Source organism: Haliotis rufescens, unplaced genomic scaffold, assembly GCF_023055435.1.
Source record: "Haliotis rufescens isolate VD_foot unplaced genomic scaffold, xgHalRufe1.0.p SCAF_47, whole genome shotgun sequence".
Classification (NCBI taxonomy): Eukaryota; Metazoa; Mollusca; class Gastropoda; order Lepetellida; family Haliotidae; genus Haliotis; species Haliotis rufescens.
This window is the reverse complement of record NW_025964190.1, coordinates 108,349-128,981: the sequence shown is the minus strand read 5'-3', so window position 1 is coordinate 128,981 and position 20,633 is coordinate 108,349. Positions and strand designations below refer to the sequence as shown.

The following is a 20,633-nucleotide window of genomic DNA, read 5'->3' as shown; positions in this document are numbered from 1 at the left end:
TTCACTCAAGTCATCTTAACACCAATATGAACTGATTATCATCAGCAGGTACACAAATGTCGCATTGACATCAAGCATCATACAGTGGCTGCAGTAGTCAGTACCCCGGTACATATGATCCAAGCCCAACAAAACATGATACAAAAATTATACAAACGTTTTGTGAAAGCAGACATATATGATATGTAATGTTCAAAATTCCGAGACAAAACTATGACATATGAAACAAGTTGGTGATGCCAAAAAACAATAATAAAAGAAGTTTAAGGTTGTTAGTTTGTTGGTTGGTTAACGCCTCACCCAGCAATATTCCAGCTATATGACAGCAGTCTGTAAATAATTAAATCTGGACCAGACAATCAAGTGATTAATATCATGAGCATCAATCCACGCCAATGGGCTACGATGACATGCATCAATCAAGTCAGCGAGCCTGACCATCCGATCCAGTTAGTTGGTTTTATCAGCAACATAATAATTGTGTTACTACATGCATTGTAGAAATTCATGAATGAAAAAATGGATGATATGAAAGAAAAACAATTTATCAGTCTTTGTTTATTGATTTTGTGCTGGGATTACCAGTATGTTGACAAAGGCCAACATGGCATGACAGTTAAACTGTAGTAATATGAAAGAAACAAGTGTTCTTTAACTTCTTTTGAGTAGTACATAATCAGGAATATCTGTGAAACAAGATAAAAAATTGGTCTGTCCTTTCTCAATCTCATTAAAATCAGACCTCAGTTCTCGCTACCGCTAAACAAAGATCTGAGGACATCCCATTAGGGGTCACATCAGAACGACCTTGCATCCGACCAATCAGAGCATCGCTTACCAGATGATGAAAGTGACAGTCAGAATGTAATTTCTAATCATGCAATCTTGAAAACTTTAACATGGGGTATTCCTAACGATAGTTTCGGGTTTAACGAGTGAATCCATACAATCGAGACCATCAATTAGCCATTCAAGAATGTTCTTTTGTACAGGTTTCAAATTTGTAATCGAGAATTTTTCGAAATATGTTTCGAGGCGTAGTCGCCAATTTGAAATTAGTGCCGTAAAGCTCGAGAAAGCTGCCTTCTGATTGGTCATTCCATTGGCCGGTCAAAGTTGGCGCAAGGTCAGTCTGACGTGACCTTTAATGGGATGTCCTCAGATCTTTGTTTAGCGGTAGCGAGAACTAAGATCTGATTTTAATGAGATTGGTCCTTTCTTTATCAATGTTTCTTGTCAGACAAACAGAACAACACACACATATATATCACAATAGTAATAAGAATGTGATTCAAAAACACTGCTAAGAAAGCTCTTGATAAAATGTTTACAATAAGGGAAATTATTGCACTAGAATCAACATCCCACATTAATGGAGTAGAAATGCCTTTTTTTCACAATGCAAACAAAACAATATAAAGATATAATGGTAACCATGGCAACAGGACCCTCAAAAAAGCATTAATATAGGACGAGCATAAGCTTCCCAAACTATCTATATCACGTATAGGAACCCACAGTGGCACAGCTAAGTGATTACATTTTACTGAAACAAGTTAAATAAAAAGTTATGCATTATACCAGTTATACATTGGAATTCTTCAGAGTGAAAAATGAATGATGATAAGCGAGTTGTGCTTAACGCCGCTTTTAACAATATTCCAGTTATATCACAGCGTGTCAGCTTAATGTGGGAGGAAAGCCTGAAGTGATGCAGGTCTAAGACGTTTACCACTTCGGTGAAACCCACGAGCATGGTGCTGACCAACCTAGAAACATAATCGGGGCGAACCGGGATTCGAACCCTTAATCATAGGTTTCTGGCGTGCCCAAGGGACGCAACTCTGCACAGCGAATCGCAGCACCTTCGTCGACGGGGCCATAACAATTTCCGAACATATTGTAAACATGTTCTTTACAAAACAACTTTTGTGAAAAACATGCCTAACTAGAGTAAAATAACAATATTTCCTTCAAAATGGTACAATTGGGAATACTTCTAAAGGTTCTGTGTTTACCCTCAAAAAGAGTATCATCCTAATTTCAGACTTCACAAGTCTATTATGCATAAAATAGCAACATTGGCAACACTAGCTTTACAAACATGGATCAATTTGCAAATAATTCAGAGAATTTTGGGAAGAACAAAGAAACAGAATTTGATGTGTGTTTTTTCAGGAAACCAGTGAACAAAACAAATCAATCAATCATAAGTACACAATTAGTTAAAGAGCAGGGCTGTTTGCAATTCAAATTCAAAACAATCTCATTAAAATGAGGTCTCTTATTCCGACAAAATACCTCTCAGCATGCAGATCTGAGCTCAACACAAATGAGTGAAACATCAGAACATCATTCGTTCCCAAAAACGAATATAATCTGGCAGTTCTTAATGTAAACAAAAGTTACACTATTATTTTGTTGTGGCTACACAACGTGTCAGGTTTTGATTCTGGTTTTCTTTAGCTGAGATCAGATCTTCCACATTAAAGTGAGTGAGTGAGTGAGTGAGTATGGTTTTACGCCGCTTTTAGCAATATTCCAGCAATATCACGGCGGGGGACACCAGAAATGGGCTTCACACATTGTACCCATGTCGGGAATCGAACCCGGGTCTTCGGCGTGACGAGCGAACGCTTTAACCACTAGGCTACCCGACCGCCCCGTCCACATTAAAGAAATGAAAAAGAACATCTACCTGGCTCAAGAATTTGAGCATACTTCATTTAGACTGGGAGCCCAAATCCTCTCAGTTCAACAAACACAACGTCACATCGTCACAAGGTATTGTATCACAGTAAAAGATATTATTTCAATGAGAATGCAATTGAAAGAGCAAATTACACGATACACATGAAAACACACAGATTACATCCGGGAACATTGTAGAAGATGTTCGCCTGTGATATGTCATCTAGGAATATATCAGAGCACCCATGCATGTAAAGGACATGTTACATATGTTAAAGGTTCCTACATAAACACAGCCATATTTCAACAAGCTGGAAAACAACAAAGCGAATACTACATGTTCTCATCAATAAATTGTAAACAAGCATAAACAACTACTAGTCTACAATCTAGCTGCATCATGTATATGTAGTTGTGTGTACAATAGATCATTAGAAAACGTCTTTATTTCAGGGAACCCGACTGACCAATAATATTCTAAATAATTCGAAATAAGGAAGATTTTCGCTTACCAACTTCAATTCTTTTTTAATGCACATCCTCAAAACATATTCCTAGTGGATAGAGCGGAGATTAAATATCATTACTTTAATCTCTGGCTGAGTCATACCAAGAGATGGTACTTGTTGTTAACCTGCCTGGCGTTCAGGGCTGAAACAAGGACTGGTCGGCTCGGAGTCAGTATACTGTGTCTGAGTGGGGTATTCATGTTAAACTGGCATGGTATCTCAGTGGGCTAACCCTAACAAACCAGCATTAGCCCGGACTAGTACAAGCAGCCACACACACATCATGCACATCGCCGTATGAGTGCAACAATCTTGAATGTAACGTTAAACCCCATTTCACCTCACCCTACCACCTATTAAACCTACTGACTGGGTGGCATTACCTGCAGCAGGGGTTTCTAATGCTGGCTATGTGTATCTACATTGGAAGGGAAAACACCCCACTGATCAGGTTTGGGTAATAGAAGACCAATGCTACCGTATTCCACATAATGAGCACCCTGGGTGCTCTCAAAATTAGAAATAGGGGGCTCTTATTAGAATATTATTTTGGTGAAAAAACAGAGGTGAAAGATTGTAAATTTCGTGGTTTATGCTGACAGCCTGAAATCTTCATATACCACACACATATTTTTCCAGAATTTAACTGCCCATAATTAAGGGTGCATATTATACACGTATAAATAAGTCTTGTGTACATTGCTCAATCGGAAAGGGTGCTAATTGGGATTGTTCACTAGCAATTATATTAGCAAATATTGCCGTGGGTGTTTATTAGAGCGGGGCGCTTATTACGTCGAATACGGTATATACTGAGGGAAGAACATAACAGAACGACTGAAGCATGCTTTCTGACATGACATTCATGACCTTCATGACATTCAGCATGTACTCCATGGTTAACCAGAGAACTCTGGCAAAGTTCTTACACAAGTAAGGTTGGATCAAGTCTTTAAATGGCATTCAGAAGTGATACACATAAGGAAGAGAATTTATGGATGTCAACTTCTTTATTACGAGGAACACAACGTTTCAGAGTACATACTTACCCCTTCATTCACCTGAAGGATTAATTTTATACTCCAAAATGTTGTGTTCCTCATAATAAAGAAGTTGACATCCATTAATCCTCTTCCTTATGGTCGTATGTTTTGTCTCATTTCTCGCAACCATGATTTCGATTAATGACTTTCAAATAACTGGAGCAAAAAGGACAATCAGAAAATAAAAGATAAAAAGACAACTCTATTATTTATGGATTAAAAAACTACACATTACACATTTCAAAAATAAAATAATAAATTGCCTTTATACACCCTCCGGCCAATACATATATACTACTCAAAAGAAGTTAAGGAATTATTTTTTTCCTATGAAAGTTAATTTGTCATGACTGGTGGGTGTTGCAACACGCAGCCTTCCAATTATGGGCGTTCTTTAACTTGTTTTGAGTAGTATACTTTATAAACACTTTATAAAGCTTTCTCTGATGGAGTGAGTGAGTGAGTGAGTGAGTTTGATTTTACGCCGCTTTTAGCAATATTCCAGCAATATCACGGCGGGGGACACCAGAAATGGGCTTCACACATTGTACCCATGTCGGGAATCGAACCCGGGTCTTCGGCGTGACGAGCGAACGCTTTAACCACTGGGCTACCCGACCACCCCTCTCTGATTGAAGTAAATGCATATAAATATACCGCAAGTGATTCTTATCATTTCATTTGACATACATGAATTAACTCATTGGCAAATAACCTGTAAACCTTGTAAAGATCTACACAATCGGGACACGATGACAATCCAGTGATTGATATTATGAGCATCGATCCACACAATCGGGACACGATGACATGCATCAACCAGGTCAGCGAGCCTGACCCCCGATCCCGTTAGTCGCCTCTTACGACAAGGATTGTCGCCTTTACGACAAGCATGGGTTGCTGAAGACCTATTCTACCCCGGAACTTCACAGGGGGAGACAAGCATGGATTGCTGAAGACCAATTCTAACCTGGATCTTCATGGGCCAACAATAATCCAACGATGCACACTTAGTTCAGTCGTTGCTGGTAATCTGTCTGTCACGTCTTCCCGAAAATACATTTCAACGACCGATGTGTTTGGAAGGCAATGGCAGGTTACGTATTTTGAGACACTAATCATGATACGATGAAAGTAGGTCACCATCAATAGTGAGACATACAACTGATAAGATGATAAGATTGTCATTTCTTGTGATGTAAGTACTCAAATTGTACAACCATATAAGTACAACGCATGGTATACAAAATGACACAAATACTTCATAAAACGTTACAGTGATCTTGACCTTTTTAGCTCTCTAAAAAGCAAAAAGCATGTACCAAGTTTCAGTGACCAACAAGCTTGATAAGTTAGTCCATAATTCAGTTTCTTTAAGGCAATGACCTTGGGGATGACCTTGACCTACAACGAACGATCATTGTCTCAAAAACAGGCTTGTGGTTTTAAAACAAAACATAGCGGCCAATAATCAAATTTCCATAAGGCATCCCAAATTAAAAAAACATGATTAATGTAACAAAAAGCTTCTGAATAGTATTTAAAATACTTTCAAACCAATCAGAAGCAGAAGTTTAAAACAGCCAATCAATTATAAGCAAGTAAACCTACTGAGCTAAGTTTACGTAATACTCTCCAACTCCATGACGAAGTAATAACCATTCCTTCCCCTCAAAATACAAAACAATAATACAATAATACAAAATACAATAATACAATAATACAAAATACAATACACAATACTATACCCAAACCGTGGTATAGTCCGTGACATCAACCTTGACTCAGTCAATCAATATATATCACTAGTTTTTTAAACTGGTACACATTTTATACACTTGACACACGAGAAACACATCAGCAGATGTATCAGGTTACCACAAAAGATGTTCCACTCCTTCGACTCACGTTTCGCACTTGTGGCTAACACAACAGACTGTGATCTTGTTGTTCGACCCAATGAAAAAACCTCCAGTTTTTAAACTGGTTCAAATTTCCAAAGGCAAACAAACACATAAATATCTATTTTCACAGCCAATGAATTATCCACATCAATACGTAAGGAAAATTGTGACAGATGTGGCAATGGATCTCCAAACAGCTGTCAAAGTCATTAATATCAAATATCTTCAGTATAAATGTGATAATAATTTATTGAAAATAACAAATATTGTGTTCACTGAAAACTACCCATTTTATCTTGTATATCTAGTGAATTTATCTCTGGAGTATCATTCCACAAATAATTTTTGAAGTTGGGTATGAATCGATGATACGTCTAAGCTAGTGTGCATAGACTAGGGGTGACTATTGGTCCGGAAATCACTATTGCGATAACTATTGATTTTGAAAGAAACTATTGCGATAACTATTGATATTGAAAGAAACTATTGCGATAACTATTGATATTGAAAGAAACTATTGCAATAACTATTGATATTGAAAGAAACTATTGCGATAACTATTGATATTGAAAGAAACTATTGCAATAACTATTGATATTGAAAGAAACTATTGCAATAACTATTGATATTGAAAGAAACTATTTTGATAACTATTGATATTGAAAGAAACTATTGCGATAACTATTGATATTGAAAGAAACTATTGCGATAACTATTGATATTGAAAGAAACTATTGCGATAACTATTGATATTGAAAGAAACTATTGCAATAACTATTGATATTGAAAGAAACTATTTTGATAACTATTGATATTGAAAGAAACTATTGCGATAACTATTGATATTGAAAGAAACTATTGCGATAACTATTGATATTGAAAGAAACTATTGCGATAACTATTGATATTGCAAGCAACTATTGCGATAAATATCGATAGTTTTCAGCGTATCTTTTTAGATTGATTTTAGAGTTAAATTAAACCCTGGAAGTGAAGTTTCCTTTGAATGTGATAACCATAAGACTTCCAAACACTCGATTTTCCACCCAAATTTGTCACAAACTCCACTTGACTGTCACCCTCCGCCATTTTACTTGAAGAAAGACCGGTTGCTAAGCACCAAGGGCAGTTAACTCTAATCCTCACTCGGCTGCATTCGCGAGCGTGTTTTGGTGACTCAATCACATGATATGGTAAATACAATTTAAACTATCGATATTCCTAACTAGAATTGACACGATTGATCAGAAACTGATTTAACAATCGATTTATTGACTTTATGTGCTTACCAATAGCAACATATCGATATTTCCATTTATCGTGACACCCCTAGTATAGACCTAAAGCATCATAATTCACTACAATCAACAAAAGTTTATATTTTGTAAACATGACAAACTGGCCATAATTTCTCTGACCTTATATCTGTACCTTCTGTAGAAAAAGCAACATTTACATTGTAAATAAATAAAACTATTTCATTTTGTGAACTGGCCATTTACTCTTTTGTGCACAGTAAAACCCTGTTAATCTGGCCCCTGTTAATCCAGACAATAACTGCTGGGACATCGAGATGTAGTCAGAGGACATTACAGCTCTCAATGATAGATCTCCGTGAATAGCTGGAAAAATGCTGATGCTGCGTAAAACAATATTCATTCATCCCAATGATAGAAATCCATGATTGGATTATTTCACTTGTAAAATACTGTTTGGATAATCAGGGTTCTATTTTGTAATCTGGCCATTCATCGTGTTTTACCAATTTGGTATCTTGAGTATCATAATTCAACAAATACTTTAATATTCTGCAAACTGGCCCAAAACCACAAAGTCTGTTAGCCCAAAGACGTGTATAGAATTCTGACACGCGCTATTATCCGGAAGTTTGGGTAACTAAGGAAGTCGATAAACTAGGCATTGCGCAAGCGCCAGATGACCAACGTTCGACCACTCTCGCCTCACGGGAGGGGGTCTTTCACATGTGTTGTCGATTGGCTTGGCCCGGATGCGCGGCGCACATCGGCGAAGGCTATCACTGCAGGCTTCCTATCCTTTGTATATACGTCCGGGGTTAGCCTATCTGTATCTGACATGAGCAGAGTATCATAATCTTTGTAAAATATTAAAATAGTGCAACTGGACATAAATGCAACAATACTTTCACTTTGGAATCTCAAAATATTTCATTTGGAACACATGACGTAATTAATAGGATCATTTGGACTGCTTGCAAATGATGAGGCTTAAACAAATAAAAGAATTGGTTCTCAGGCAATGGCTTTTGAAAATAAAGTGTGTGGGGGCAGATGGATTTGTGTTCAAACTAGTATGTAACCAAATAAACAGTTGTGTAACCAAATATACAATTGTGTAACCAAATATACAATTGTGCACAATCAACCTTGGAAAGGGCCTCCCTACATAAATGTATTCCTTGATGAGTACAATGTAAAATACTGGAATTCAGTAATTGACCACGTTGGAGTGGGAATATTTAAGGATTTTTTTTTTAAATGGAAATAAAATCGAAACGTTTGGCAAACTTTATGATGATGCACGCGGTGCCTGAGAACAAAGACTATTATCTTTTTTAGCCTTATATTAATACATAGTTTTCATACACTGGCAACTGTCGACTCTAAGCACCTTCTCCATGACCCCTGGCCTGATCTCCCAACACTTCCCCACCCCCAGTGGCAGATCCCGGGGGTAGGGTTTGTGGTGGAGATTTTGGTTTGAGATCAGCATTAGTTTTGGTAATATTCAGGATTTGATATTTTTTCAACATAAACAGGTACTCAAAAAAAAAGTTTTATATAGATAAAATAACGTACTACATTCTTTGGACACTTGCCTGCAAGAAAGGGGAACATTATTGTTTTTTCTACAATGTGAGGCATATGGAAAAACAAATTCAGCGAAACAGGGGCTAGATTTTTTTATATATAAAATCAAGCCCCCCCCACCTTAAAAAAATTAAATGGTTGCTCCCTCGGGTCCGGATTTAATGCATGCGTTTCTGTACGCAAGTTAACTGAAAGTAATTGGATTTTGAATAGTTTTTGGGGGGTATTTTACACAAATACGCTGCTTATTTGTAGCTCTGCACTCCCAACAAAAACAGCACTTCCCAATGCAGGTCAGTAGGGGGAAAGGGTTTCCAAACCCAACCTATAGAGATTTGAGCGTGTCTCTGAACACACTGGGCTCTAAGCCATTCCCTTCCTGACCTGGATGTCTGGTTTTACAAATTCCTGACAGTAACAGTACTTCCTGAGGTCAGGATGGTGTTTCTGAATACACTTGGGCTGGTCTCCATAGAGATTGAGGCGGCTGATCTCCGGAGTCACGTGATAGTGGTACGTCTCGTTCCGAAAGTCGACCTGAACTGTAACCTCATAGATGGCGTCGCTGGGACTCGTCTCCAGGGTGATTTGATAATGAGCTTTGTCAAGGTCAACCGATCTACTAAAATTAGCATTCCTCGCATCTGGGTCAGTTGATTTTTGGAACTTCAGGACCTGCGAAGATGGTGAAGGCAATGTCAGTACAAAACATAATTTTTTTCCTGAGGTTATAATTAAAAATGTCAAGCCGACATAATGACTCGCTGATCCATGATTTGTTTTGATTTTGTTTTGTTTTTTGACTCCCCAGTCAGCAGTATTCAAGCTATGTGATTATGGTCTATAAATAATCAAGTCTCAACCAGAAAATCCACTGATTGACATCATGAGCATCGATCCACGCAATTGGGATACGATGACATCAATCAACCAAGTTACAATCAACCAACACATTTGGTCGCCTCTTACATCAAGCATGGGTTGTGGAACCTATATTTTACCCCGAAAACCCCACAGGATTAAAACTGGACAGTCCTGTTCAAAGTGAAATCAAAGTGAAAGGTGGAATCAGTGGTTGAAGTGATGTTTCTTTAATTATTTTAAGTCAAGATGGAATCAAAAAGCTGAAAAATGACAAAACAGCAGTGTTCCCGCCAGCTTTTGAAACTGCCAGTTCTGCTCGACTTCCAACTCTAACCATTACCAGTCCCATCTAATTTTTGTCAGTTGTGACTTTCAACAGAAAAAAAACCATCTACAAATTACCTGTCGACATCATGTACATCAACAGAGCTCCAGATAAGCTTTTGGTGTTGTGGGTTTTTTACCCATGCATTTTAAAATCATTGGGTATCAGTAATTCTATCTGGGTATTCAAAGTTCTGTTACCCACTAGTTTTTACACATGTGGGTATTTAAATTAAATATTTAAAAACACCATTTATCTAGTCCCTGCAAACTGGTGTCGTGTGGGTTGGAGAGCTTTATAGGACTCAAAAATACCACGATACTTCCACAAGAAAGTGTGATGGAAAATGATCATGATTTAACTGTCACCATGGAGTTTGGCAAGGTTGACAGAATGCCCATATATAATTTCAAAATAAGTTGCTGATTTGCTAATCAAATACGCAGGGTTACTTCACAATATTTTGATGATACGCACAAGTTTTATTTTTGTAGAGTATCTGTAATGTTCGATGCGTATTTGATACGCTTGGATTTTATTTTACTGCATATTTCTGCATTTCTGATGCGTATTTTACGCAGATACACATCTTATCTGGAGCTCTGCATCAATGCAATGACGTCATCTCTGAAGTAACTTAGTTAGAACTACGTGTTATTCACACAAAGTTCAGTCACAATTTTACCTTCTTTTTTTCTAAATATTTTTTTTAAAAAGTCGCAACAAATATATATTTAACCTATAGCAAAGCTGAATGCCATTGCCATGCACTGATAATAGACAAGGGGAAACCTTGTAACAGACTACTTGACTTAGTTCGAAAAATATCTGCAATGTTTTGTTCAACAACAAAGATTTATAAGGTACTTTATCATTTAACTTAAGCATTTATCCATGACATAAGCTTATGACATAAAAACATGTATGTCATACCCCAATGACATAAGTATGCAAATTAGATATGCAAATTAGATAACCGGAAGAGCGAGCGGTTTGATTTGAAACTATATATTATAAGTGAAGTTACACCAGAGATATAATCAGATTACACAGAATCGTTGTTGTTACCGTTATTAAAGTTTCAATTATTCTGCAAAAGTCTGTTCAAGTATTTTGTTTCAAATAATCCGAGGAACTTTTTTTCTCAGCGAATTGTTTATTTTGGTTTACATGGCTATGGAAAACATGTATCACTACGCACGATCTATACGTAAGATTTCGACAAGTTGCTGATGTTAATGTTTAATGCAATTATTCCTTAATTTGGAAGTAAAAATGTGAAAATGATAAATAGAATTCATCACGAGTGTTTTTTAATATGGGAAATATCAACCTCGTCCCGTTAATCGGTATTTGCCTCGCCAAAGGCTCGGCAAATACCGATTAACTAAGACTCGGTTGATATTTCCCATATTAAAAAACACTCGTGATGAATCCTCTATTTATTTGCTGGCCCACAGGGACTGGCAGTCACATGAATTACCGGTCCAAGCCTAATTTTACTGGTTAAAAACTGTTAATTACCGGTCAGAAGAACACTGCAAAACAGAGGTGTCAATGAACGAAGAAACTACCGCCAGAGCTACAGATAAACTGCGTATTTGCCTAAAATACCCCCCAAAATATTCAAAACCCAATTACGTTCAATTAACTTGTGTACAGAAACGCATGTATTTTATGAAAAACTCAAATGTATAAAAACAGCACACGTAAATTCCCAATGAAGCTTTTTAAGCATGCGTACAACAAAGCTAATTTCCAAAACACAATTACGAGCTAATTTAATTTCCCGGTCAAGTCTATATTTAGTACCATTATATATATATCTAAAACATTATTTCATTTTTTTTAAATTTAAAAATGTTTACTCATTTGGGTAAAAAACAAAATAGTACAGATGAGTGAAAAAAGATTGGTTACCCAATCAAAAATGAAATAAACCAATAAGAATAGAACCCTTCGAGGAAAAAACTCAATTGTTCAAAAAGTTATCTGGAGCACTGTACGGCAGCACTATGAGGAACCTTGTCAGACTTTTCAACCTACCTTCTCATTAGGCAACACCATGTAAGCAGTGTATATTCTCTTGAGACTTAGTTCCGTGCAGTTGCCACGAAGTTTCCTTGTCAACCCATTGATGTAGTTGACGACCTCCTCGGACGCTGTCATAACAAACTTATCCTCCAGGTTGACCTGCACTTGATGAAGACAAGAGCACCAATGGATGTCTATTCTGGCTGAAGCACATGTCCGGTTATTGGGAATGTCTCTCAGAACACTCATCCCTCTCTGTTCTGGATTAATGGGAACCGTCAATCGTTCCAGATTCAACAAATCTAAAAATGTTTCATGAATATCAAACGGTGTTGTGAGACGTTTGCTGTTCCGTTTTAAAGCTGCTTTAGCTTGTGGATATTCGTGAAGAAACCACGCTGGCATCACAAGCGACATCATTGGGAGTCTCTCTTCAAGCTTTCCCTGCACCGTATTCCGCACCTTGCTGTATCTGGCGCCATGGTCGCCCATGACGACAAGCATTGTGTTGTCAAGGTAACCCTTCTTCTGAAGAAATTGCAGGAAGTCTACAAGATCTCTGTCCATGTACTCTCCAGGGTCGTTGTCCCAGTGGGTGAGTTCCACGCTGAAGCCGAACGCGAACCTCGACACATTGTTGTAGCTGACAAAGAAGTCTTTGAGATAGTCCAGCAGGTAGATGTGGTGAGGGGTGGTGCCGGTGCTGTACCGCGGACTCTGTGAACGAAGGCTGGACTCCCAGATAGCCTGCCAGAATGGCCGCATGTAGTGGTCAGCGGGGGATTCCTGAAAACATGGAGAAAATAAGTTGCTGAGTCAGTCTCAATAAAATCTGATCTTTCACACTGACACATACGGAAACCTGTTAGGGTCATTTGTTTTGTTTGTTTTTTCTTGAAATTTCAAGATACATGTACTAACTTGAAAATTCAAGACACATACTAAGTTGAAATTCAAGAAAAATTGAAATTTCAAGTTAATATCATGAAATTTCAAATTAGTATCTTGAAATTTCAACTTAATATCTTAAAATTTTAGGATCATTATCTTGAAATTTCAACTTATTATCTTAAAATTTTAAGATGATTATCTTGAAATTTCAACAAACCGGTATGTATCTTCAAATTTCAACTTAGCATCTTGAAATTTTAACACAGCATCTTGAAATTTCAAGTGAGTACCTTGAAATTTCAAGAAAAAAACCAAAAAGACAAATGGCTCTAAAAGGCTTCCGTAGATACGATACTTCTCTGCAAAAATATCTGATGACACTCCAGCACAGGTTGTGCCAGGCGAAGATTCTAATCAGCCAGTAAGCACCAAGGCTTCCTTATTTTTGGTACGAGTGAGCAAAACACTCAGACGTGGACAACTAGAGTGAATTGCTGGGCCACCCAAGTCCCTGAAACATTATTACAATTAAGCGTCATAAAATCTCTGCCTGACCGGCCAGTCACCATCTTGTAAACTCATACATGAGTAAACTCGATGATACAACTCTACACAAATGATACACACCTATAGCATAAGGATACGTATCGTATCGCAACACGTATCATACTTCATAAGGCTCTGAAGGCACTGTCATTAAACCGTTTGTTGGACTATTGAGTTAGCTAATGTTTCAGACTCAGCCCTATCACCAGACTGTTTCAAGTTAGAAGAACCAATCCGGCAGACCCCAGGCATAATAATAATGTGCACTTATAACGCGCTGGTCTCCATGCAGCAATTCATGCTCAAAGTGCTACATTATTACCCCGGTCAACGGATCAGTGAGCACTCGATTTTCATTCTCAGCTCCCTGGGGAGTATACAACCCAAAGCTGCCCGTAAGGTCCTAGAAGGTCAACAGTCACATTACCATCTCATCCTACCGGGTACCCACTCACTGCTGGGTGAACAGAGGCACATTTCGAACAAAGTCACTTGTCCAAGGAGACGCCACACGTGGTACATGTGCTTCAGTGTGGGGGCAGGACCGAAGCCCTAGAAACTCTCAGGTGTCAAGCTGCTCAACGTGGTCACCCATCCAACTACTCTCCGACTTAACTTCACCTGATTTGTGATCTGTACGCTGTACACAGGACCACGTGCCACCAAAGATAGATCAAAATGTGAAAACTAATAAACAATAAACAGTTTGCAACTTGTGAACTTGTAATCAGTGTTTGATATGATACATACCGTATTCGACGCAATAAGCGCCCCACTCTAATAAGCTCCCACAGCGATATTTGCTAATACGTGTATACTGGCTTGTGAACAATCCCAATTAGAACCCCTTCCGATTGATCAATGTACACAAGGCTTATTTATTCGTGTATAATACGCACTTGTGTGTTATACATGTTATATGCACCCTTAAATATGGGCAATTAAATTCTGGAAAAATATATCTGTCGTGTATAATACACACAGACCTTTCTTTTGTAAAATTTCAGGCTGTCAGCATAAACCACGAAATTTATGATCTTTCATTTTTTTCAAGTCTGTTTTTTTGCACAAAATTTATATTCTAAAAAGAGCCCTCTATTTTTAATGGGCACCTATTACGTCGAATACGGTAATCCCTTCCTTGTGAGTGAGTATGATTTTACGCCGCTTTTAGCAATATTCCAGCAATATCATGGCGGGGGGACACCAGAAATGGGCTTCACACATAGTACCCATGAGGGAATCGAACCCGGGTCTTCGGCGTGACGAGCGAACGCTTTAACCACTAGGCTACCCGACCGCCCCCTTCCTTGTGTGTCGGATAGGCTGTCATGTCACCTGGAATCCATTGAAGCGCAGGTTGAAGGTACTGATGGAGGGTTCATCCTCGGCGTACATGGTGGCGTAGCCAGCCTCCTTGAAGCGGTTCCACACCATGGGGTACACGTCCAGGAAGTTGGCATCCTCCTCGTCCTTCCGTACCTCCGGCAACTCCATCTCCGTCTTGCCTGCAACACAGCAACACCCCTTCACAGTGATGCCAGGTCAGATTGCCCTTAGTTTCAACACACTGTGGTTTTACCTTTTCTTACAAAATTCAGGTCCAGGGGATTCCCAATAATTGATTAATATATTAATTAGTTCTTAGTGAGTGAGTATGGTTTTACGCTGCTTTTAGCAATATTATAGCAATTATCACGGCACGGGACACCAGAAATGGGCTTTATACGTTGTACCCATGTCGGGAATCGAACCCAAGTCTTTGGCATGACAAGCGAACGCTTTAACCACTAGGCTAGTTCTTATAGGAAATATGACCAGAGTTCCAGATAATTTTTTGAGCAATTGAGTTTTTACTCGAAGGTTTCTATTTTAATTGGGTTATTACATTTTTCGTTGGGTAACCAATCTTTTTTCACTCATCTATTCATCACTCTATTGGGTTTTTCCCAAACTGAGTGAACATTTTGAGATTTTTAAAAAATGAAATAGTTTTTCAGATATATATAACGGTTTAAACATAGGCTTGACTCGGAAAGTAAATTAACTCGTAATTGTTTCGGAAATTAGCTTTGTTGTACGTATGTTGAAAAAGCTTCATTGAGCATTTACGCGTGCTGTTTTCAAACAATTGAGTTTTTCATTTCATTTATGCGTTTCTGTACGCAAGTTAATTGAAATTGGGTTTTGAATAGTTTTGGGGGGTATTTTACACAAATATGAGGGTCCTGTAAAGTGAGAAAACGGCGAAGTGTATTGTACTGTAAGATTTTATAATTACTTTAATTACAGGACCTATATATTTTTTGTCAAGAATTTGGTATAATTAACATAAAAACTATTTTGTCTGTGTCCATTCTATACATTTGTGTGTACTGGACGCACATTTCTGCTTCATATTTTGCTTGTTTGTTGTTTAACGCCGCAGTCAGCAATATTCCAGCTATATAACGACGGTCTGTAAATAATCGAGTCTGGACCAGACAATCCAGTGATTGACATCAAAAGCATCGATCTACGCAGTTGGGATACAATGATATGCATCAACCAAGTAAGCGAGTCTGACCACCCGATCCTGTTAGTAGCCTCTTACGACAAGCATAGTCGCCTCATCTCATCAAGTGAGTGAGTGGGTTTAACGCCGCTTTTAACAATATTCCAGTTATATCACAGCGTGTCAGCTTAATGTGGGAGGAAAGCCCTAAGTGATGCAGGTCTCAGACGTTTACCACTTCGGTGAAACCCACGAGCACGGGTATGGTGCTGACAAGCCTAGAAACATAATCGGGGGGAGCCTGGATTCGAACCCACAGGTTTCTAGCATGCCCAAGGGAAACAACTTAGATGATTGGGCCACCCGTGCTCCTTGCATCTCATCAAGCACTTCTGTTCAAGCAAGGAAAAATAACTCCTTAATACTAACTTGTGGAAAGATTTACCTAATGACAGAACAGGTGTGAACCGCCCCCATACGAACAGAATCCCCAAGAATTTAAGGTACGTAGGTCAGAACTCATAAACAATTTTCAAATTTGAGGATATCTCCTATTTCAAACCTAGGCATGATACAGACCCATCACGTCCTGACCACCCGATCCCGTTAGTCGCCACTTACGACAAGCATGGTCAACTCTGTTTTAAAGGAGAATACCGGAAAAATACGATAATAAATTGGGTCAAAGATCATGAAGATAATTGTTTGTTTTGTTTGTTATTTAACACCGCACTTAGCAATATTCCAGTTAAATGACCGTGGTTTGTAAATAATCAAGTCTAGACCAAACAATCCAGTGATTGATATCACATGATATCATGTGCATCGGTACATGTAATTGTGATACGATGACATGCATCAACCAAGTCAGCGAGCCTGACCACCCGATCCCCTTAGTCGCCTCTTACGACAAGCATAGTCGCTGTTTACAGCAAACATGGGTTGCTGAAGACCTATTCTACCCGTATCTTCACGAGTCTGCAGTAGGGAAACAAAAGCAGAATCAGCTGTCCCCATGTTTCTCTACCGACTGATATTCCGAGATGATTCCCCATCTTAGATTCATCTTGACAGCTTGCTCACGGTTAGAAATGGCTATTTTTAACCAACTACCGAAAAAATACTGACTACTGACTAAAGACCCCAAATTTATCTGACTACTGAACAGAACTGACTTGTAACACACACACTGACGACCCTCATATCAGAGCTCCAGATAAGCTGCATATCTGCGTAAAATATGCATCAGAAATGCAGAAATATGCAGTAAAATAAAATCCAAGCGTATCAAATACGCAACGAACATTACAGATACGCTACAAAATTAAAACTTGTGCGTATCATCAAAATATTGCGAAGTAACCCATGGTAACGCTGCGTATTCGATAAGCAAATCAGCAACTTATTTTGAACGATGACAGTTACATCATGATCATTTGCCATCACACTTTCTTGGTATTTTTGAGTCCTATAAAGCTCTCAACCCACATGACACCAGTTTGCAGGGACTAGATGAATAGTGTTTTTAAATATTTAATTTAAATACCCACATGTGTAAAAACTAGTGGGTAACAGAAATTTGAATACCCAGATAGAATTACTGCTACCCAATGATTTTAAAATGCATGGGTAAAATACCCACAACACCAAAAGCTTATCTGGAGCTCTGTAACGGGATTGTGTGGTCAGGCTCGCTGACTTGGTTGATGCATGTCATCGATCCCAATTGCGTGGATCGATACTCATGATATCAATCACTGGATTGTCTGGTCCAGACGACCCTCATATAAAATGTTGGCCTCACCTGTTAACATGGGGATGAGAGCGGCGGTTGTAGCATCACCAACAATATTGTAGCCGTCCAGCACAGTCGCCCCTAGCTCCTCCTTCAGGTATCGATACGTCAGTGGCAGTTTCCTCTGATAGGACAACTGCGACATGGAATCCATGGCTAGAATGAGGATGTTCATATTGGACGAAGGCTTCGTCATTTTGGCTTTAGCTTTGGTGATTCTATCAAACACTTCTTGCTTTGGAACAACTTGAACAAGAAACTGATCAAAATCTTTATCACTCCATTCAGCTCCCATAAAATGTTGGTAGTCAAATCCTTCACTGTCGTCTAGAGCCGGCCCCATCCCGGGATTAAACTGGTCCGAGTCTCCCCCTGGAAATGGCGCCATGATGTCGCCGGCGCCGTTCATCGGTTCCTTTAACTCATCCCCAGCTTTACCCTCCTCAAAATTCATCTGCAGCAACTTCCGTGCTTGACCTTGACCCCCCTGTGGAGTACCGGTACCTGATTGATTCCAAGTTTTCAATTGGTCCAATAAAGAATTTGATTTTTTGTTGACAGGTGCTTTTTGTTGAGAAAAACGTATCACATCTTTGGCATTTTGTTTGTCAAGTATATCATGATCATATTTCAAATCAGTTTGATGAATGTCTTTATGGCTGTTTGGAATATTTTTCTTCTGGTGCCTAAATTCCATTGACATCAGTCTTCGTTGCGCAGGATAGTCTATATTTTTCTCTTCTTCCTCGGTGCTCTTATAGTTACACTGTATCCTCAGAAAGTCATGATTTAATATGAGATCATATGGAGGTGCTGTCTTTTCTAGGCTCTCAGTGTAGGTAAAGAATTCATCCGTCATTCGTTCTATCCCAAAATACAAGCACTTGCCAAGTTCCTTACCCTGTAGCACAGTTCTGTTAAGCCGTGCAACACGGTTGTGCAAGTAAAACAAGCTCTTCCCAGTACAGTTCAAGGGAGGCATAGAATGGAATGCTTCTTTGTTGCTATCATGCTTCAAATCCAAGTGAGGATGCTGACAGGTCTGATTACTGATTTGTGATTTCCTACGACTCTGTTTTTCGAAAATCTTTTGGAAAATCTGGAGTCTTTCACGTCGGCGTTGTTCTCTGATGTAGCTCTCACTGTTTTTGTCCAGTGTGGCAACAGGATTAGAGTCGTCATCAGCATTGTAGTCAACTGGGTAGCGAGCGTCCATGAAGTTGACACCACAGATGATGTTGATGATGACTATGATTAAACCAGCAGCAAGGATGAGGAGTATCTTTTTCCCCCTGGCTGTTCTCCTCCATCGGTTGAGTGCTAACACCATCGTGTCAACATTGCCTGGGAAGGTGAACATGGATGTCGCTAGTTTGACTCTAATGGCTCCTTGATAGCCATTGTCCTACATCAATGTCCTAGTGTTGCTATCTTTGTATTTACCTGGCATTCCAACAGGACACTTTCTGGAAATGAATAGAAAAGGAATTATTCACATTTATTATGTTTACTCAGGAATTTACAAAGACCTTCTCAGAGACCAATATTCAGCCCCAAGCCTATAGCAAATTTCAGCAAAAATTCCCAAATAGGAAAAGGAACTATCCCAACTCATGTTTATATCTGTATAACAATAATATATACTAATGTCTTGGTCGATGTGATTTGTATCTCTGATAACATGACCAATAGAGGAAGAGGCTTTTCAGGAATACTTTTCACAGCATTAAATGCAATTTTATGTTTAGAATACCACTTAAGTAAGCAAATAATATATTTTTAAAATACCATTTTGGAACAAACTAATTTTTTTTCCAAGGGCAGTTTATCCCATATAAGCCTGTTAATTTGGAAATCGTATATGCTTTTAGTAGGTGGAAACAGGTCTTTTAGTATGATCAGAGGCCATATACCGATATGGTCTCTGGTATGATATATTGCACTAACTCTAAAAGATGTTGGAACGGAATCCATAAAAAATATTCTATTACAAATAAGTAGTAATAAAAATAGAGCATAGAATAGAGATGAGTCCTAATTGTATATGTGCTGTACGTATGTAAACAAATTACCGAATCCTTAACAAATGTTTCACAAACGACAAAATTACTAAATGATTAAAACGAATGAATGAGACAAATTTCCGCAGATGACATAGGTTATCATATAGCATAAACTGAGAACTGAGCTGCACAAGAACTAACACCTACAGTCGTGTAGCCTTACACGTGAACATGAGAAATCAATCAATAAGTCAACGATCAGTAAGCCTAGCAAGAATTGTGCTTCTCAATTTGCCACAAATACCAAAGCATCATCAAGTTCGTGCGAAAAGGGCAACATGCGAACACAATGAATAAATGTAGCAGCCATCACAATACAATCAAACAAATAGTACATTGTTTACCTTTTCATTGCTCGCGTGTAAACACGATCGTCTAAACACAGGTTTGACAACTCTTTTCTGTTTGGAGGTCGATAAGTTAATCGTAATTATAAAACGCACATCGATGAATAAATCCGAAACAATTTTATCCTTTATTTTATAAACTGGATTTTGCAAACGGTGAACTTAATCTCATGTTCAAAATACGTAATTCTCGTGAATTAAATGCTTCAATTTTCCGAAATACTAGGCACATGATAAATTAAATGACATCGTGTTTCGCATATCACTACAACTTTTTA

The 20,633-nt window shown here is 38.4% G+C and overlaps 1 protein-coding gene across 1 annotated transcript; it reads right to left on the bottom strand.

The window, feature by feature from the left end:
- Nucleotides 1-6,972: 6,972 nt before the first annotated feature.
- On the bottom strand, nt 6,973-20,420 carry LOC124110893. The gene is made up of 5 exons (XM_046470357.2): nt 20,353-20,420; nt 17,955-19,411; nt 14,995-15,164; nt 12,232-13,005; nt 6,973-9,671 (listed from the first exon to the last, which is right to left on the bottom strand). Exons 2-5 carry the CDS (start codon nt 19,303-19,305, stop codon nt 9,360-9,362), a joined length of 2,607 nt encoding a protein of 868 aa, XP_046326313.2. The 5' UTR covers nt 19,306-19,411; nt 20,353-20,420; the 3' UTR covers nt 6,973-9,359.
- Between the last annotated feature and the right edge of the window lie 213 nt (nt 20,421-20,633).

Coding starts and splice junctions, on each gene's coding strand:
- LOC124110893 (XM_046470357.2), bottom strand. CDS start 19,305: ATGTTCACCTTCCCAGGCAATGTTGACACGATGGTGTTAGCACTCAAC. Junction 15,165..17,954: donor TCTCATCCCCATGTTAACAG/GTGAGGCCAACA, acceptor GCTGTGTTGCAG/GCAAGACGGAGATGGAGTTG. Junction 13,006..14,994: donor TGCGCTTCAATGGATTCCAG/GTGACATGACAG, acceptor CCATGTTTTCAG/GAATCCCCCGCTGACCACTA.